The sequence below is a fragment of the Carassius carassius genome, chromosome 3, assembly GCF_963082965.1.
Source record: "Carassius carassius chromosome 3, fCarCar2.1, whole genome shotgun sequence".
In the NCBI taxonomy this organism is placed as follows: domain Eukaryota; kingdom Metazoa; phylum Chordata; class Actinopteri; order Cypriniformes; family Cyprinidae; genus Carassius; species Carassius carassius.
Genome location: NC_081757.1, coordinates 37376089 through 37398506, shown reverse-complemented (window position 1 = coordinate 37398506; position 22418 = coordinate 37376089). Strand labels below are relative to the sequence as shown.

Sequence of the window (22418 nt, the reverse complement as noted above, 5' to 3'; positions counted from 1 at the left end):
TGCTTTTAAAGAAATATCGTAGTATGGTGCTACAGCGCACATTCTATCAGCAGCAGTTCTGGCGCCTCCGTAGAATTACTCTCTCGTTATTTGCATGTGCTTTTAAATGTTTCATTCGTGTGCTGGTCTGACCTGTGCTTTTTCTGAGCACCGCCCCGAAGCACGCGTGCTAAGCCTGTCAAACAGCGCATGATTATTGAACTAAGTTATCTTTTGCGCTAATCCTGTCAAAACACAAGGTTTACATGTAGAGTTAGTTGGTTAGCCTATGTCTAAAATGAAAGTAAACAGTTGAGAGAAAAATTTATACGTGCCTGTATATTAGATGCGAGCAGGTCTTAAAGGGACAGTAGGCCTATTAAACATGTGATAAACGTGATAGAATAGTGAAATTCCAAAAAAAAAAAAAAAAAAAAAGGTGATATATTTTTTTGCATATTGCCCACACTAATACTGCTTAAATGCTGTTTTTTTTACACAAACTATGATAATTTATTTAATCCTTCAAAAATATATATATTTTTATTAAATGCCAGAGCTGCACTATTATGACAAAATCATGATTGTCGATTATTCCCTTGAAATTGTAATTGCAATTATTAATTACGATTATCACAATTTACATTGAATGATGTTTATACCATTGTTTGATGCAACTGCATGCCGTATTTTTATATGAAAATAAACAAGCTGAAAACACTCAAACTGAAACCTTTTCTATAATATGAAGCCTCAAATGTTGACTATACATTGGTTTCTTCTTAAATAAAAAAAAAGGTAAACTTTGAATGGTATTATAGGGTTATACTAAAACTAATATTAAAATAATGGGAAAACCCCTTAAGATAACATGTAGAAAGAAAAAGCATCTTAAGCGCACAGAATAACATAAGTGGACTTTGAACAATTAATTGCCGTTTTGAACGAATAATTGTGTACATAATTGAGGCATCCATAATTATAACTGCGATTAGAAATTCTATTAATTGTGCAGCCCTAGCCAGAGCCACAACCTAGTGGTTAAATACCCATAATGCTTATTTGCATAATGCAATTTTGAATCTGGCTCACAACATTTACTCAGTTTGTTCCCTACTCTTCTGCATATAATTTCCAATCCGGTCTTTACTATCTGATTCATAAAAGCAGCAAAATGTAAATAAAAAAGCACATGCAATGCAAAGAAACCCTGACTGCAGAGGAAACTTGCTTACTTGCATTCAGGCGACTAAGTCATTAATATTAACTCCCATTATCAATACTTCAATAACACAATTTCCATTAGCTGCTAAACGGTTCAAATTCAGAAGCCTTCCGTGCTTACCTTTTCATTTTTCACCTTCTTCAAAGCTCTGCATTCCCCGTCAAGCTCCTCTGGCTCTAATTTAATAGCTAACGGAGAGACAATTCCAACAGTTTCCAGAGCGTTATTCCCAAGCTGCTCTGTCACAGCCATGTCTGCATTTTGTGTACTGTCAAAGGGCGTGCTGCGTGTGCCTCCAAACGCCTGAGCATTCGCTACTATCTCCTTCTCAATTGCCACGACAGCAACTGGTCCGCTTTCGCTTTTTTCTTTCTTGTTTTTCCCGCTCGATACTTCCTTCTCCTTTTTGCTGTTGGGCACGCCACGTGAGGCCTTGGCGCCCTTCTCGACACTTTTGCCAGGAGCAGAGTTGCCGCCTCCTGAACTACCTGTCGCACCTGTAACCTCCCCTTGGGTCCGTCCCTGATGGTCCTTTTTTGCTCCATCTGCAGCTGGAGACTTGCTGCTATTGTCTTTAGAATTTTTGTTGCGTTTCGATTTCGATTTCCCCTCTTTGCCCTGAGGGGCGCTCACTGGGCTCACAAACTTGATATTGTCTGGCAGAGCCGCTACTGCACTTGGTGGAGCTGCCATTCCCCCTCCGTCCTTGGTGCCAGACATCTCTAGTTTGTCCTTCTCTAGGTCAGCGTCAAGGTCGATAATCAGATTTCCAACCCCGATATCCCACTCATCACCGCTGTCGTAAGTGTCCACCGCATTCGAGTCCACACCTTTCCCGCCTGCAGTGCCACCACTTAGGGACATTTTAGTGCCAGCGGCCCAGGTTTGTCACAGTAACGTCTGATTCCTCAGACTGCCAGGGTGTGGGGAGAAGGAGAACAGTAGCCTCAACGTATTGATGTCAACTTCCCAGTCACCCACATTTTGCCCTAGAGGAGAGACATAGAAAAGGGATTATCTGGCTTGAAATTGCAGTCTGAAAATGTAACGGGTAGCGATGAAAATGCAGCATGACACAAGGACTTGACTTACCACCCAAGAGCAAATATAAAATGCAATAACATTTTCCAGTTTGTTAAATAGTGTACATAACCTTCTTTACATAGTACACAAGTTGAGTAAAATAAAATCATGAGAGTTATAGTGTCTTAACCAGATGCAATCCATTTTTTCCTTCAACAGAAAGGCTTGTTTTCTTGCTAGGGCTGCATAATATACGTAATATCGTGTTCACTATTGAAGGCCATTCATTTGCGATTATGAACGTGTTATTGCGTAGCTTGTCAGTGATCTACAGCTCTGTGTATTAAATGCAACTCTATCTGAAAGCATGTGATGGAGAGTTACTACTTAATTGCTTTACTGACGAGATGCACATGTTATTGGCAATGCGATTTATCATGCAGCCCTATTTCTTGCCATTATTTTAAGTTACACAGTACTTTCCAAATCAAATTTCAGAAACACTTTATTTTACAGTCCTCTTATGCATGCATATGCTGTGTACATATTATAGCAATAACTGGGTGATAACTAGGTTCTAACCATAAACCTTAAATTAACCTATGTTAAGTGCATGTAGTTTTCTTACATTACTCAGTACTTTCTTGATTAACACTACACTGTAAGTGCAAGTACAGTAAAATAAATTGCACCCCACACTTCAACTTACGTAAATAATTTGTGTTGCTGTGGTATCTGGTGAAGAAACATTTGCAAAAGATTTTCTAAACAACACTTATGGTAGAAACAATACTCAAATATTTATGCTGTTTCATATGACTATTTATTCAGATACAAATATGCAGAGTCCTGTCATTAAAAAAAGTACATAAAGTTGAAAATGTAAACTTTGATTATGAAGATGTCTCTCTCACACACACACACAAATGTATGTTAAATGCAACATTTTTCATTTATTAGTACAGTGATAACCTATATTGGGACTGTTATATTGGCCAGGGGTGCATTTCCCAAATAGCATCGTTAGCTATCGTTAGTTTTTTAGTTACACTGATCTCTATTGGTAACATTGGAACTTGCAATAATAGTTGCATTTGGGAAACACACGCCAGGGTAATTATTCTTTACTTTGCCATTTTAAGATTTCCAATTGGAATTTTCATCTTTTGCCATTTCCAAAATGATGCCAGCAGATAATAAACATTGTTAAGGTTTTTCTTTTTTCTCTTTTTTTTTTCATTTCATAAGCATTGCAATGTATTGGCCAGTGGCCTGCTCTCTAGATATCTCAGCCATCGCAAACCCTATTACCACTTTACCACTACTTTAGGCATTAACAAACGTCTATAAACTTGCAGACAAAAGCTAGATGTTACACTCTAGCAAGCAGGCTTAGATAACAATGGTAAACATTTTTGCAAAGCCATTTGCTTCTAAACAGAACACGAACGTATGAAATTATAAGCATTTTAACTATATTTTGTGCCAAAGAGCATGTGTCTGTTGACATTGGGCTTAATTCAAAGCCGGATGTCTGTAAACTAATTACGGCAGCCATTCTTTTTCACAGGTCATCTCTGCTTAGCAAGGATACGTCCAAATAAGCTCACACAAGTCAAAGGAGCACGCACTTTGACCTCTGACAGTGTAAATAATTAACACTCAAGTCTGCAGGGGCTAAGGGGCTCGGGGCTGCAAACAAGGGCTGGAAAGCAACGGCCACAGTTTTCTAATAAAAATAAGACCGCAGCCTTACACTAAATCTGTAAGAATATGATTAACTCATAGTCTATCCATGTTTGAAATGCTTCACCAAGCTTAACAGTAGATCAGTTCAGCGAGGAGAGGGCTTTGTTCAATAAGCTGGAGCTTGTATCAGCCTTTCATTTAGGTTTTCACAAGTCTCTGATCATCACAAAAGCCACAGAGTGGAATTGAATGCTACTAATATAGTTTCAGACAATGAAATTCCCCAATCAAGCATCTCACATGAATTGACTGTGCTTCTAGTTTGAATGCCTAGTTGATATTGATATTAAGAAAATCATAGCTTCCATATCACACAAAATTTTTAAATCCTCCTGAATTTAGTGAATATAGATTGACAGTCCTGATGGAGATGATTCTATTGCCCTTTTAATAAGGATTTGGTTTCTACTGCAACAGAGCCATGGGATTCTCTGCAACTATGCCTCGTAAATGACAACAGCCCACCAAGAACAAGAAACAAAACCTTGTATTGATTGTTGGCCCCTTCATTGATGAGCCATCATCTGATGACCATGCACGCTCTACATAATCCCAGATTATCATTCTTTCACAGTGGGTAGATCTAAAGGCTGCAGATGTTCTGCTAGAAAAAGTCAAAGGGGTCAAAGTCAGTTTGTAACATCTGTAGCTAACCTGTGCACCACGGTTTCATGTGAAAAGCCTGTCTGATCCCTTTAAAAGTCCAGGAGATGTACAGCTTATTCAATACGCTTTTTAAACATGTCATCACAGAATGAATGTTTTGGGATCACAATATGTAATATGCATATTGATATTTGTTTTTCTGTTGTAAAATCATGTAAAATAGTGAACAGGGGAACTTATTTAGAAAATACAGCCATTATTGTCAAGTATGTAAATTTAAGAGGTAAAATTCAAAAATTAAAATACAGTACAGATCCGTGTAAAGAGGCTTTCTTTCTTACTTCATTTATACAAGAAAGAATGAGATATCATTTATATTTGTGCACCAATTAGGGCTGCACGATAAATCGCATACGATATTTACTACTTATATTGTTCGTAAAGCCGGTTCTGTAATCAGCGGTAAATCTCCATCACATGCGCGCTTTCACATGGAGCAACAGTAACTACACAGAGCTGTTGTTCACTGACAAGTTGCGCAAAAACACAATCATATTTTGTAAATGTTTTGCGCAGCTTGTCAGTGAACAACGCCGTTGTGTAGTAAGTGTTGCTCCATGTGAAAGCGCGCAGGTGATGGAGATTTACCGCAGTACAGAACAAGTTACTGACTAGATGCGTATTAAATATCGCATGCGATTTATCGTGCAGCCCTAGCACTGATGCAAAAATATAGCAATAGTAATAAATAGTTATATTTCACTAAAACATTTTAAAGCATTTTTAACATTTCTGAAAGATAACACTAATACGATGTTTAGAACAGATTTATTATAAAAGTTTATTGGAACTAATTCTAGAAAGAATCAAGTTCTAACATAAGATATTAAAACACAAACTCATATTAAAAGACAAGCTGTCTTTAGGAAACTTAGTGGCGTCACACTTGTGCTGACAAATTTTATATGGCTGATAAAATATTATTAGTATTATTAGGGGTGGGAGAAAAAAATTGATTCTCTGATGCATCGCGATTCTCTCTTCAACGATTCTGAAATGTTCAGAATCGATTCTAAGCTTGTTTATTTTTCCCCCATATGGCACATGTGCGCATTCAATGCACATAATTTGCACTGTGAGACACATGCACATATCTTGACAATCTGTGCTTCCACCCGCCGTGTTTTATTTTTGATATGCTTAAATTTATGTCATTTGGAATAAAGTACTATTAGATGCACGAAGCTCGCACACTGACAGACGTTCACGTGTGCTTCTTGTTTGTTGTCCAGAAGCTCAGTTTCTGCTGCGGTTAAATGCACTTTCACTTTCAAATACTTTTATACAAAATTGATGTACACACAGTCAGTTATGTTTTCAGAGCCTGACAAAACATCAGATATCGAAATAGATCTGTGCGTGAATGCAGCCTGTTAAAGCGGCCAATTTCTATGATCTCATCATTAATAATCAACTGGCAATAATGCTTAGGAAAAAAAGAAAAATCCTCAACTATTGTCTGTAAACTTTGGACACTTAAAGAACACTTATTTTAAATAAGTAATTGTTTTTTTTTTAAATAGCCTGCTGTGCTTGTATAATAATAATAATAATAATAATAATAATAATAATAATAATAATGATGAAAAGTGAATTTTGCACAAAATAAATTTTATATAAAATTTATATGAAAATGTAGCCATGTGCAGTAATATTGAAAACTAAAAATATGACGCAAAGTGATATTGAGTTGATAATGATAATCATAACTGAATAGAATTAAACCAGTGAAGATTCAGATCCTAAATTTTTTAGGTTGGCAGTTCTGACATAAAAAAGCATATAACTGCAATTTTAAGATGTAAAGTTGTTAATATGTATTTGCACAGCAGAAGAATTAATTGGGGGAAAAAATTAGATCAAGAACCATTTTGGAATTGGATCTTGATTCCCAGAATCGGAATTGGATCGGATCATGAAGTGCCTGAAGATTCCCACCCCTAATAGATGAACAGGTTGTATGACAACATTGTGATGCATCGATGCAACATTAATCGTAACTTAATCGAATCGTGGGCCTCTGAATCGTAATCGTATTGAATCGTGAGATACCCATAGATTCCCACCCCTAAGTATTATCATCCCTATTGATGTTACACAAAAAAATCCTGACAGATTAACATTCATCTGCATTAGAAAGATAACTTAAAGGCAGAATCTAACAAAAGTGCTTAACAGACAACTTGTAGCGGCAATAAAGATTAAATGCTGAACTGAATGATGTGCATAGCTTGAGTGGTAACAACAGTAAATTCATAATAAGTGTATAGATCTTTCTAAGCATTCACAGACATTACAGAGCTACAGCAATATCCCTCTCTTCCAGCTGTACGCTCCCATCTGCCCAGACCTATTGATTTCTCTGGACTATCCTAACACAGGATCAGAGAACTTTCAATATCAAAGCTTGTTTGTGGTAGGAGCACTACAATATATGAACTAAAAAAAAACATAGCTGTCTAGACCAAAGCTAAACCAAAAGCTTTTTTAAGTGTAAAGTATAGACAGTAAACATCTAGCTCTGGCCTGCAGACAAATCTCAAGACACAAAACAGCTAAAGAGAGAGAGTGAGGAAAAAAAACCTGTCTGAGACACAGGTAATAGATTTGCCCTCCGGCTGACTGCCAACTCCTCTACACACAAGTACTCTACTCTACTGATAAAAGCAAATCATACTGAAAGTACATATTTGCCTGTGTTTGGTGTTAAGAAAACCCTTACAAAAATATTGCAATGTTTTTTGGACATGGTGTTATGGGATGAAGTTCCATAGTATTACTATCTAATAATATCAGAGTACAACAACGTAATGGCAGATGATGTGTGGCCAATATAATCAACCTATATAAATGTGCGTGCTATCCTGTATAAACAAAATCTGTCACCGAAGGAGGAAACTGTAAGTCAAGTTCAGACTCATTAAATTATTTCTGAAACATCTTCAGCATATGTCAGCACCAATGCTTCATTTCATTTCATTACACTTCTTTCTAAGATCAAATGAACTCTGGGCTCTCTTCTCAAAGCTGATTATTTTCCTTACGCTATATACAATGATTTTTCTGTTTTCTAAATGTTGTCTTCACTTGATATATATTTGATATCTGTGCGGATTCTTTAAATAGATACATTAGGGCAAATGCATTTCAGTTCCATTCTCATACACTTAGTAGTGCACAATAGTTCAACTAGGAACCATGGGACTGAATAAACCAAGATGTTATTAACATACCAATGTATTCAAATGGCCAAGAATGTCAAGAATGTCAAAGTATGTAAAAGAATAACATAGTACTTATATCAGGGTTTATGTGGGTTTTATGAAGAGAATTACAATTAAAACCTTTAAGACCAATTAAAGAAAATTTAAGGGGGAAAAAAATTGATGGAACACAGTAAGTAAATATGATAATTAAATAAGTAAGCAAATGTCTTGTACTAGCAGTGCTTCGATGTTTGAAAATACAACATCCAGCAGATATCCATTATTTATTTTTAATCAGACTGGAAAATAGTGATGTTCTTCATCAGTATTTGTTTCTTGTTTTCTGTTGCAAATGTCTAAAGATTTCTAAATGGATACATTTACATAAAAAACTAAATAAGTCTTGTTTTATAAGATTTTGATCAAAATTTTAAAAAGTTTATGATTAAAACACGAGCAAACATCTGTCAATGTCAGCTTAATTTACAGTAAATCTTGTTCGGTTTCTCAGAAAAAAAGACTTTGCATGTTCAGTCTGCATTTAAACTAAATGTATGTTGATTTAAGAACAGGAGCAGTGCATCTAACTTTTAAAGCCATTACTTTATGAAATTAAAGGGGAGGTCTAATGCAGATTCATGCATTCAGAGTAATTTACATTATTAAAGAGCTGGATTCTCATGACAAACATGTCCAAAGTTTAAAAAAATTATTTGAACAGAGTAATTCTGGGCCAAATACACACTTCTGGGTTTCTTACAAGTTTCGGAAAGCTTTTTTAGATCGTGGCTCGTTACGTAATGAAGGGAGGAACTCCTTATATGGGCATTTCTCCCAGAAGAGCGTGTCCACGCACACACATCATCCAGAATGAGAACAAGAGTGTGCCTATCTATGGATGCCAACTGCCGTAAAACTCCAACGAAGAAGAAGAGCGTGCCTATCAACGAAATTAATTTGGCAGCGCTGCACGGGACTCGCTCAGGGAGAATGTCTCCAAAGGGAAAGATCACCTTGTTCAACTTCCCGAAGAACCCAGCGTTAAAAAAAACAGTGGATGCAGATTGTTTTTTTCGGGGTAGCAAAGGAGATTTGCAAGTGTGTTTGTTGATGAATGTTTTAGAAACAAGGCCCAGTTCGACGCTGAATTTGCACATCATTTAATACTGAAAAATGAAGCGGTGCCTTCTATAAAAGATCCTGGTCATGATTCAGAACTCCTGAAAGTAAGTTAAACTGCATCAAAAGTCTCTGTTTTGTTGGCAATAAACACTCAAGTGCTCGTCACTCTTTAGCTCCGCCCATGACCCTCCTCCGGGGGTGCTCAGATGTTTTCATAAAGAACCGGAAAGCTGGATCTTTCTTTTAACATGAGATTGGGTGAAACTGTGAGTGTTAGGTCACCTTTAAGACCTTTTATATCTTAATTTCTGGAAGGGCAAATTAAGACTTAATATCTGTTTAAGACCCGAAGAAACCCTGTAAAATGGCACACCCACAACAATCGTGGTACTACAAATGTTTCAAAATGTCCAATTCCGAACTATATATGGTGACATTGAAATGTATTTCCCATTAGCCTGCATCAACAAATCCTTTTTAATTTACCTTAAAGATAACTACTGTTTCTGACAAGGATGAGTGTAAAACATTGAAGATTAGCCACAGAGTTTATAATCCCCATCATAAAGCGAACACATTTGGCCTCAACTCAATCAACACAGTGATAAAACTAGCAGAATTATGGCTTGATACATTTATTTTGAACCAGTGGGAAAATCAAGCAAGCAGATAAGAGGAGTAATAAAGATGATATCAGATGTTAATACCACGGTACTTTGACATTCATTATTTACATTTCAAGTACTCCAAGTCACGTCAAATGATACTATAATACTTGTTCAAAATCATGGTATTCTCCACAAAAACCATGACATAATCATGGTACCTTGTCTAAAAAGGGGCTGCTCTGAAGATGTGTGGCTACTGAAGGTTGTCTCTTATAGGACTCCATATAGTGAGTTCTGTGATTGGAACAGTGATTCACTATGAATCTGCTGATACTCACACATCCTGTGACATTCATAACAGACTCGAGCTCTTCCACAGAGAACTGCAACTCCAGCATAAACAACCCAGTGCACAGTCGGAGTGTTTATTGACTCCATAACCCGTGTATTTCCTTATTTCGCGCAGGGGGGAAATAATATTACTGGTGTAATCGAGTAAGCTGGAACTCGTTGTTCGATTCGCCGCACCTAACGCGCGGTTCAAACGCATTGGTCCGCGTTGCTCTTGAGGAAATGACTCGCTAAGGTGGTCAAAGCATGTGTGAGCCATGACAACCAACCGAGCTAAGCTAAGCTAACGGGCTAAAGCACCTTCAGTCTCCATCTGCACCAATAAAACACCACCCCCTACCCACACACACACACACACACACACACACACACACACACACACAAAAGAAATGCATTAATCCCAGCGCCACTTACCCCACTCGCGAACCCCAATCCAGAGAACACTTATGTACATTCCATAGAGAAAGGTGGGAATGGCTCTGGATTTGCGTACGGAATTCCAAAAATGATCCCAAAGCAGTGCACTTCCAAACACATCCAGCAACTAGAGAAAGGGAAGGCCAGCAGCCATCACACTCCTAAAGATCCCTTTCAGAAATGGAAACACTGCCTTGAAACTGGCATCGCAGGATCTAAATCTCAAAACGTTCTTCAAATAGGTCTTTCTTAAACTCCAGGACGATATATCCAACATCTCGGCACGTCCATTTTCACGTATTCATTCATTTTTTCCTTGAGTTGAGTCCTAGATCCCTCGCTCCTTTCAGTAAGGGAGATACAATGTAACTAAAGGGCAGGAGGAGGAGGAAGCGCCATGAAATCCAGGAGAATGATCCGCATGGATTGAACCCTGCGCGCGCGGTGCGTGATAAGACGCGGAAGCTGGATCGACGTTCCATTCCACCGCTGCCAGACATTCTTTCTGAAGCTTCCCACGTGAATGTATGCGTTGAGAGTCCAACGCATTTGAATTGCATTCAGAAACTTGGTGTCTTTTCTGCCTCAACTTATTTACCTCTAATCTCCAGATCCTGTTTTTACATGGCTTGATGGCAACCGTTTATATGTCATTAAAATGGAATGATAAACTGTTTGTACAATTTCAGACACATTTCAATTAGATGTATAAAAACAGTGTGAAAAAATCCCAAGTAGTTTAATTTTGGTTTCATTTATGTTTTTTTGCAGTTCATTTATAATTAATGAGTCTTTCGGTGATTTAATTATCAGCAGTGCCTTAGTCACAAATGTGTATATAATATTGGAATGAATGACATAAACATACTTGAGAGTTGTAATCATGTAACTCTTCATCATATTCCATTAATCAATTATGAACAGTCTAGGTCTGTTTATCTGAGTTGAAACAAACTAATGGATAAAAATAGATACTAATAACAGTTGTCATCACTTATTCTAAGATTACATTTTAATAACTGTAAAACAGAGTGTCTTTTAGGGTTACTTTAAGAAATTAATTTGTCTGCTTAATTATGGTTGATAAATATACATTTGATCAGGCAGTGCTTTTTAACATTATAATAAATGATCAAATCAGGTTATTTTAGTGTTGAGATACTATTGCATATTTTAATTTTAATATTTTAATATCTATAGTTGAGGATCATTTTAAAAATTATACGAAATACGAAATTTTTCCTTTGCAACTTGATGAAACAATAAGTGCATTAAATGTTTTTATTTACTTATTTATATGGTTTCAGTTTTTGTTCACAATGTAGTTCTCCTGGCTGACTTTTGAACATAAAAACCTTAAAACATTTATGCAAACTCTATTGCTACATTGCTATCTCACAACTAGTTCATATGAGGTGCCTCATATGAATTCGTATGACCTCACTCGTTCAATTTTGTACGATTTGTATAGACCCCAGTGACGGGTAGGTTTAGGGGAAGGGTTAGGGTTAGGTTACTCGTAAAAGACATACGATTTAGCAAAAAACATACAAATTTGTATGAGTGAGGTCATACAAATTCATACTAGTTATCCACTCTGTCAAATACGTATGAATTGCCGTGGGATCGGGTTGCTAGTTATGTTTATGTTTCATAGGAAATGAGCAGCATGATCATTTTTGCTACATATCTTTTTTCAGAAAGGGGGAAAATGATACAAATTTGAACTGATATGAGGGTAGTCTCGCCTAGCCAGACTAAGGCCAAGGCCAGCCAATGAGGCCATTTGACTGACATGTCAAACAACCAATCACAGTTCATTTCATTCAGCGTCACATTTTGGGGCGTGGAAATGTTGCCACAATTACAGGCCGGTGTGTAAAACTCACGGACATATTTTAAAGATTCTATGCCGCGAACTTTAAATATTTGACATACTTTTGAACATCCAGCGTTTAGTTGATCCTGATAAACTCTTGTCGTCGCAGTTGTAAACACGGCAGCTTTCTTCTTTTGTGAGGGAATTTAGTACCACAATATCTTTGTTTCCAGGAGGAACGTTAAAGAACACGACACACACGTCTCGTGGAAATCCTGTATAATTCAACCAATCCAATGACGACTTTCACACTCCTGAAGTGTTTCCACTTTTGTGTCCCATATGCAATAGACGTTTAGCCAATAGTCCGTGGGCGTGGCATCTGAGGCTGAGACTAATATGAGGGTGAAATAGTTATGTTCGCATTTACATTTTGGATGAACAATAGTCCGTGGGCGTGGCATCTGAGGCTGAGACTAATATGAGGGTGAAATAGTTATGTTCGCATTTACATTTTGGATGAACAGTCAACAGAGTTAAATTATCAAACACATTTGGTAGTACAGTAACATTGCTGGTGAGTGATTTATCTGTAATGTTTTTGCTTTCAGTTGGAACATGATGACTGACAGCATTGCTTTTGACATTATTGAAAGGGATTAATCATTTTTAAAGACACTAAGGGCATATACTTAGCACTTAATGACTCAATTTGCTACTGTGCAGTAGACTGACAAACCCATGCATATCAGTTTAAGTGTTAAATATAGCAAATAAACACTTACATTCCATGCATCTTTAACACTCAAATATTTCTTAATAATGTAAAAATGCTATTTGTTGATGTGCGGCTAGGCTATTACCCATTTACTATTTCCACAGCTCAGTGAACACTGGAAAGCTCCTCTAAACAATGCTAGTTTCCAACTGGCTGATAACAGACAAGCAGCTCCAGGTTTCATCATAAACTCAGCCGTGGGGAGAGATTTTTCACTCTATTTCTGGGTGCCTGGGTGGCAGCGTCGTGTCTGTAGCTACAGGTATGCTCATTTGCACTTTCTTTTATTCAGGGTTAACAGAGTCAGGCCTGTCAAACAGTGGTAAGAAAAGGAAATGCCTACAAGGAAAGTGCTGACTGAAAACAGGAAGACCAGCTGCTGACATTCCTTCTACAATCTAAGCCTCTTTTAAAATGCCCCCTAATTTAAATGCAAAAACATAAGCTTTTCATAAGATAATTAGCACCTTCACACTTGAATCATGCTTTTAATAGCTCATACTGTTTGTTTAAACAAATGCAGAATTTTTTTTTTCAATACTTCATAATATTTTCGTTTTATTGGTAATCATTTTTCATTTATAAATCTCAAGCATCGGCCGTGCATCGAAGACCACTGCTGACAACGGCTCTGTGAAACTGAATTTTGGAAGCTCTTCAGCACTCCTCAGAAAATGTCTTTTGTACTTTGGCACAAAGGAGTGCCCAGTACCCCATAGGTGGTTAAGATGACCGAGTTTGATTAGCTGCTCTCTAGCTTTAGGCAAGGGAGGGTTTTTAAAAGGTTTAATCTTAAACTCAAACAGTATTTGTATTTTGGACTATTAATTGCACATTACAATATGATGAAAAAATAAAGAAGTGATCAAAATGACAGACATGCTGTAAAAGGGTGGCTCTTACAAAAATCTTAAAGTAAGGTAACATTTCGGTTTCAAAATATATACTGCATTACAAAAAATTATGCCTATTTGTACATTGTGACAGTATTTTCATGACAATTAAGTACATTCCTCTCTCAGTCATTAGTAGACTACAGTGAAATATAAAATATAATAAATAAATCTGCATTTCAATCTATCATAGTAATATAATTGTGTTTTTTGGTACCTTGGAGTACCATGCAAAAACACCAGTATGTTTCTTAATATAATTTTAAAGGGGTGCATGTACAAGAACAACAACAAATGGCCTAATACAGACCTTTTTGGCACTCCATACTTTACTTACATGATTTTCTGTGGAAGATATACGATTTTTCACCATTATATTAAATTAATGATAATGTGTATTTTGAATTTTGATTTTTTTTTTCACATGGCAGGAATTGACTTATTTTAATTCATATTTGTGAGATTTACCAAAAAAGATTCACACAACATGAACCCAAATAAAAAAAGCAATCCCAGAAAAGTCTATATATTCAACAGACTGCAGATGCTAGCTGATCATTTATCATGCTGATGTATTTACCCTTGTTGAAATGCGTAGAAAGACCAATGCCCCGTTTTGCACAAGAAGAGGAAAATGCATGCTCAATACATGTCAGGCTACTTTAATGCCTTTCCCATCGTGCAATCTACCATTAATGGAGCCAGTCATTTGCTCTTTCTGGTGCAGAGATGCTTGTGTCACAAAGAGTCCACTCAATCACTTTGAGAGCAGCAGGCCCAAAACCTGAGAGGCTCTGGCTTTGACAGCCATTGTGGCCCAAATAACAAGAGCAGCTCCAATATGAGCTCTCCAGCACAATTGCCTCTTTAGTAAGCAGAAAATTCCATGCTCAGCCAACCGGTTCAGGTTCAGACCATCGACTTTATGGGCTGGAAATCCAATTGAAATTAAAAGGGAGCTGGTTAATTATACAGCATTATTATACGCAAAATAACCCAAAAGACTAAATTGTAACAAATAAATTATATTTTAAAATGCTTTCCAACTGAAATGTATTAAAGAACCATTCCACAAGTAGTCTTTAGCCTTTTATTGCAGAAAAAGCAATAACATTTAATCAGGGAATGATTGTGCATTTGCTGTGCTACTGATGTCACCATTAGTCCCATATGTGACATGGTGATTCCCGCTGCTGCATGACACAACCAACATGAGGCTTCCAAAGGGACTCTCCGTTTCTCATCTCTTGATCACCATGGCTTTAGGTCACGCTGGCTGCATTAAACACTTCTTGGCACTTTGGTGGCTCTGGCTCTCCGGTTTCCCTGTGTGAGAGAATGGGGAGGGGTGAGGTTAATGGGGATTCAAGTCCAAGTGACCTTTTCAAAGCTCCGTCAAACAACGAAAAGCTGCCCTGCTGAGGTGAGGGCTGGGATCAGGAAGAGAGAATTTATGAATCTGTTTACACACACATTCACACTTCCAACACCCTTTTCACACTTTCTCATCATACATAGAGGGATTGCAGTGCTGTAAATGTCACCCTAACACATGATTACTCAGGGACAGGTTTAAATCTAGATGATGCGTTGACAGAATAGCCCATCTGTTGCATGAGAAGAGCAAGAAACTCTGGGAGTACGGATTCACAACCAACTAGCATTTAGAAAACAGCTCTGAGAGCTATAATTTTCTTCCTAGAATGATGTGCAACAGAATTTATGTCATTTGTTACCGAGAAGAAAGTAAAAAGTTGTACTGTTGTACAATGTATGGTAGTACCATCTGTATGGATGTCAATAGATTAAAAAATTCCACCATGTCTAATCTTTTATTTTATTTTTTTAATCTTTCCAAATGTCTTTTCTCTCCAAATGCAGTTCTAATGCATTCTGTTAATCTTGTAAGAAAATAAATATGTAAAAAGATGATTTACTGATGCTGCAACACTGTTTCACTCATAATAGGTATGTCATATTTGTTGAGCTTCGATAAATAACTTTTAACATATAATAACTGAGATGAGAAGAAAGCAATTTTATTCTTAAATTATGTGAAAGTGTACCTGCATCAAAAAATAGCATTAAACATTTAATTATTCTAAATTTTACAGTAAAATTACTTATTTATCCTAAATATACTAAAATGTATTTGAAATACATTTATTTCATGCTAAATATACAACAATTACATTTACATGTTTGCAGTGTTGGGGGTAATGCATTACAAGTAACGCGAGTTATGTAATCAGATTACTTTTTTCAAGTAACTAGTAAAGTAACATTACTTTTTAATTTACAAGAAAATATCTGAGTTACTTTTTCAAAAAAGTAACGCCAGTTACTTTGTATTCCCATTTTTTGACTGACAAGCCTCCTGTTCACATATTGGGAGAAATCGGAAGTATGGAGGCGTTGTGTGCGATGTGTGAACATGATGTTACTGTAGTTCTAGACTAAATGTGAATGTGCATTAATTCATCCCACTCACAAAAAAACAAAAAACAAAACAGATTTAGTATCCATCAACATTAATCAAAACAGTGAAATGCAAACTCAGAATATGACGCAAACCTGCAATAACTAAATATATTAAATAACACAAATGTATCTATTCCCATTTTATTAAGTGTCTTTGCTGCTGACCTTTAATGATCCAGTTCAACCATACTAATAATTAAAAAATGACTTTAGATAAACTAACAATTGTGCTTCATTGTTTTTTTTTTATTGCTGAAAAGTGTTGAACCTTCTTCTCCTGTGTTCTACTGTACAGACGTGAATTTACTTTTCCTTCAGCCTGAGGTTTATTCATTACACTTTTTGGTGTGAAAGGGCTTTTACATTTGCTATAAATAGAACTTCTTCTATTAAAAACAATCAATGTAACATTACTTTCCATAAAAAGTAACTAAGTAACGTATTTAGTTACTTTTTTAGGGAGTAACGCAATATTGTAAGGCATTACTTTTAAAAGTAACTTTCCCCAACACTGCATGTTTGTGTACTTTACAAAAATACCCTACAAAAATCTGATCAACTAATTTTGTACTTAATGCACTTTAATTAAAGATTTGGTTAAGTCTGTGCTAAAGTGGAACTACCGAAAGTTTACTTTAGGTACACTTTAAATATTCTGTATTTAAAGACTGCTGTTATTCAAAGATCATACAATCCTCATCAGCAGTGACATTAAAACACAGTTTAGGCTTAATATTAAGAAATACTACTTTTAAGAAATAAAAGTAGTACTCCAAATAAAGTTTAATTATTTTTTATATCAGTAAGTCTCAAGCGATATGTCAGTAAATATGTTAATAGATTTGAACTATTTAAATTAAATTAATTTTAAAAATGTACATTTAAATTTATGCATTTAGCAGATGCTTTTATCCAAAGCGACATTTACATTGCATTCAGGCTAACAATTTTCTCCTAACGCGTTCTCTGGGATTCGAACCCCCAACCTTGCGCTTGCTAACAATGCTCTACCACTTGAGCTACAGGAACACATATTTAGTATGAAATAAATGGATGTTTAAATAATTATTATATCTTTTTTTTTTACTAGGGCAAGAACTTAAAGGAACAAGAAATCTCAATTTCATGCTAATATGACAAGCTAATATGATCTGTGGGCTAGGTTGTTCTGACAGATTCTTCAGGGGTGATATTTTGTGATTCCTCATGCTGTATTACCTTGGCTAAGAGCTGCCTGCACAAGGCTCTGAGCAGTCTTGACTTCTGAAACTGGAGCCACTCAATCGATAGGAAAGGAGAAGATGCTGATGTGGCTGGCATCAGCATCTCTATTCTGCGGGAAAGCAAAGACTTTCAATTTCACCCTTGATCTTAGCTGGCTGCTTTTTCAGATGTACAGCGGTAGCATCTGTCAACCTCTGACTGCAAAATCTGGCTGACTTCAAATAGCTCTGACCAATATTTGAGTCACGTAACATGGCATACACTAAAGCCAGCTTATCAGTTGTAGTCTTTTTGTTTGACTCTAGCAAAGCAAAAACCTGTAAACAATCTTTCAGAACATGTATCTGAATGCTATTTCAAAGCAAGCTGTCACAATGCACAGATCAGGTCAACAACAAAGAGAAAGTTTTTTGAAATCAGTCAAGACTTTTCTAAGATAATTTTTTATAAAAACTTTAAATGATATATATACACATTATATACTCTATGTAATTACAGACATGTCACAGCACAAACACATTTCAACAGTAATATTTTACAGTTATTATTATTTTACAGTGTTCCTGTAGCTCAATTGGTAGAGCACTGCGTTATCAAGCGCAAGTTTGGGGGTCCGATTCCCCGGGAACACATGACAGGTAAAAATTGATAGCCTGAATGCACTGTAAGTCACTTTGGATAAAAACGTCTGCTAAATGCATAAATTTAATTTTACATTTTAATTTAACAGTAGATGCACCTCTGGTTGCTTTGAGAGGCTGAGTCCCATTATTCTGCACTGGCTGGTGAGGCAACTTCTAAGAGACCAGACATCGATCTAGCAATATAATTTCCCATTGATTGCTCTGGTTGGGGGCTGCTTTGAAGCAGTTTATTACCCATACTGCAGCAAGGGAGCCAGCCCAATAATAGGTGCGGTGCATTGCTGGAACTCCATCATCCAATACACCTGATTTTTCTCAAGGAATGAACTTATGCAATCTTCCCAACTTACAGGACTACATATATTCTAGGAAAATACTCTCACATAGAACCCCACTGGTCTCATTCAAATAATTTACACTGTTTGTTGGAGATTTAAAAATGGATTAGATTTTTTTTTTTTTGCAAGTAAATTGTAATGACTCCACTGGAATGTAAAACAAAAGATCTGAAAATTAAAATCATCTTCTCATCTCCATGTTAAAAAGAAAAATTTAAATAAAATACCATAAAAATGGTCTGTACAACTTGTGCACTATGTCCTTAATTCTTATTTAAAGTCATAGAATAGATTTGTGAGAGAAAAGACTGAAATTTAAATAGTTACACCCTAATAATCATGTAAGTTAAGTATGGAGTGCAACAAGGCTCTGTCTCTGGCCCTTTGTTGTTCCCAGATGTAATATTACAAGGAAACATGATTCTAGCTTTTACGGTTGATGAAACTCAGCTTTATAATTTCTCCAGACTACATGCAATATCAGTTAGCTGATTGTATTTAAAAGATTGTAATTACTGGATGGCCCATAATTTTCTAGACAATGCAGAATTTTTATTTTATGGTAAACTGTCTCTTTAATCTCATTAAAGCATTGATTACATTTAATGGTGTTTCACTTAGGTTTCCACAGTAGACTGCAAGTGCCAGAAATCCAATGGTATTAAAATGTTCAAGATGGATTTCATTGTTATAGATTCCCAAAGGAACAGTACAGGGGAAAACATTCTCTAGTTTTTGTTGTATTCAATCATATCTGTTCATGAAAAGGTTGTTTGTCTTGTAGCCATGGGCAGTGATGGGTGGGTGGAGGGACATCAACACATGCACTCAGTAGGGGTAATAAACAGACAGCTGGAGTGTTGTGATCTAGCTCTAGAGGTATCATCCATGTTATTGAGTTAAGTTGAGATTGAATAAATGACTAGAAGTAATAATGTAATAAAGATAGACAGGTTATATTTTGTTGTTCTATATGTGATATTGTGCCAAGTCAAAGTCTAAGAAAACCAATCAAATTAAATTATTATTACACTATTAAATTCAGGATCTGTCAAACTCTAAAGGTCTCAATCATGGATAACGCAGAGCAGAGTCAAGGGAAAATCACATCACTGTCTGGGGAAATCCAGCTCATTTTTCCAATCTAACTCGAAGTACCTTAATGATTAGAGCATGTCATGAATGCTCACAGACACTTACAGCTCCCTCAGTGCAGTAGATTCAATGCACTCAAGGCTCCTGGAAAGAAAGAGAGACTCTCAGCTGGTTTACTTGTATATAATTTACTGAACTGCTTCCCTTGCTGCAGCATTGGACAAAAAGAAGAAAAAATAAATAAAAGAAAACATGAAAAAAAAAAGTATGAACACATTGTCCAAATTAGCAAAATACAAAACGAACATGCAAAAGGTGAGGAATAAATAGAATTTTATGAAGGCAGGCAGAATTCTGTGGACATTAAGAACTTTCTGCTTAATGTACTAAAATACAGTAAAATTAGTTTGTCCATGATCAAAATATCGAAAAATATCTACCCCCCCCCCAAAAACAAACAAACAAACAAACAAACAAACAAACAAACATTCAAGAATCAGGCAACATGCTGAACATTGTGAAAGATAATTTTAACATCTGCAAAGCTTTCTGTGGTGACAGATTCATTAAGGCCTGTGTATGAGAGTTAAAGCAGAGAGAAGCACGTTCCATAAAATTCAGTGCATTTTCTCCATTTTAGATGCAAACCCACACACAGAGACCAGGGGTCTCATTTATAAAACTATGCGTAGGATCTTTACTAAAAGTTTACGTGCGCCCAAAAGCCAAAAATGGCGTACGCCAAAAAATATTCCGATTTATAAAACCGTGCGTACGCACACCTGTAAGCAAAGTTCCCTTTATAAATCACAGATCACCCGCAGATGTGCGTATGTGAACCAGCCTCATATCCCGCCCTGTACACGCCCATTTTTAACCATAAATAGTCAATGCAAATCACCTCATGATTGCTGATCAGCATGTAAATGAGAGTGGAATCCCATATATACCTGGAAAACTGGCATGCGACCCGCCAATTAATTAATCCAAGAAAGTGAAAACGTGCATTTCTGTTAGCCTAATTTTAATAATGGCGACAGGTGAGAAAAGAGGAAAAAAACGTAATTTCTCAGATACTGAGATTGAAACACTTGTAGGGGAGGTGGAGGCTCGGAAAACTGTGTTATTTGGTGGCCACAGCAGTGGGGTCACTAATAAAAAGAAGAAGTGCGAGTAGCAAAGTATTGCTTCTGCCGTCAATTGTGTCAGTGGGACAGAACGGACAGTTGCAGAATTAAAAGGAAAAATGGTCCGACCTGAAGGTAAACAAATTTTTTTTTTACCAACATATTACATTTGTGTTTTATTAGGCTATATACCTATATAAATAGCAATATTGATTTTCAAAAAGTTTTATTTACATGTGCTTACAGTATGCAAAATATGTGAAATAAAGATTCTCATTCATTCAAGGTGGAGGCAAAGAGAAAACTGTCCTCCCACCGCCAGAGCGTGGCTGCAACTGGTGGGGGCCCATGTACAGCTGATCTCACATCAGTGGACAGCAAAATCGCGGCTATAATTGGGGAGGTCAGCGTGTGTGGTATTGTGTCGGAAAAGGAGGGAGACACTGACGTGACTGAAACCACAGAGGAGCAAGGTTAAACCGATTTTTAATCATTAACGCTGTACATTTGAGTGTGTGGGGTGATAAATGGATAAATGTTGCCAATTGTTTGTCCTCCAGTCCTTCCGGAGTCTGAAGCTGTAAATGAACAGGAGGTTCAGGGTGAGGGGTTCTCAGATGCAGATGCACAGCGTCCGGCTCAAAGCAGTGCCCCTTCTGCGTCTGGCACGTCCAAAAGTGGTCGGGTACTCACTGACGCAGTCCTGCAGTTACAGCGAGAGACAATAAACGCTGTCAACAGGGTTGCAGATGAGCTACGGCAGATGAGAGAAGTGATGCAAGAAATTGCACAATCATTAAAAGATGCAGTTAAAACATGAACCTTGAGTTTTGTCTTTCTTTACAAACGCCGCATGACATCCTCACGGATTCTTGCACCTCGTTGATATCCCTCTTGTCGGCCAGGGGGCTGTGGCTCGGGGTCGTAATGCTGGGGTAGAGGGAGATCAGGAGGGAGAGGAATACCGTTTCTCAGTGCTATATTGTGCAAAACACCACACGCCCTGACAATCTTGCACACTTTTGCTGGATGGTATAAAAGTCTGCCACCCGAGGCATCCAGAGCACGCCATCTGCATTTCAGGATGCCGATGGCACGCTCCACAACTGCGCGGGCACGAGAGTGGACCTCGTTATAATGAGTTTCCTCTGCGCTCTGCGGGTTTAAAAATGGGGTGAGGAGCCAGCGTCTCAGGGGGTAGCCACTGTCGCCTGCAGGTTATAATTATATTAAAAACAAAATTGTTACAGTTTCTACTTTTTAATATTGTTAAACTCACCAAGAAGCCAGCCATCACGTACTGCGCCTGCATTTAGTCTGTTCCCTACACTGCTATGTGTCAAGATAAAGGAATCATGTGTTGAACCAGGCCAGCGTGCCACAATGTTTGTGAGGGTCATGTTGGAGTCACATATGATTTGCACATTAATAGAATGCACATGCTTTCTATTAACATAAGCAAATTCATTTTCAGATGGTGCCCTTATAGCAACATGAGTGCAGTCAATTGCGCCGATTACATTTGGGAAACCAGACATTGCTGCAAATTGCGTTTTAATTTCGGCCTGTTCTCGCACAGTGTAGGGGAACCTGATGTATCGACTAACCATATTAAGTATACCATTTAAAACGACAGATATTATGGCACTCAGGGACGGCTGTGATATACCAGA

General features: G+C 37.0%; 1 protein-coding gene and 1 pseudogene across 2 annotated transcripts in view; both read right to left on the bottom strand.

The window, feature by feature from the left end:
* Positions 1-10900, bottom strand: part of LOC132126122 (zinc finger protein 609-like) — a 57695-nt gene extending 46795 nt beyond the window's left edge. Inside the window, exons 1-2 of one of the 2 annotated variants that reach the window (XM_059537185.1) lie at positions 10344-10900; positions 1325-2193 (exon numbers count right to left, since the gene is read on the bottom strand). In XM_059537185.1, the coding sequence (XP_059393168.1) occupies positions 1325-2068 (744 nt within the window). In that variant the 5' untranslated portion in view covers positions 2069-2193; positions 10344-10900. The remainder of the gene's footprint in view (positions 1-1324; positions 2194-10343) is intronic. The other variant, XM_059537194.1, reaches the window with a different exon arrangement.
* Positions 10901-14912: 4012 nt separating this feature from the next.
* LOC132113138 (activating signal cointegrator 1-like) overlaps positions 14913-22418 on the bottom strand; it is a 101770-nt pseudogene continuing 94264 nt past the window's right edge.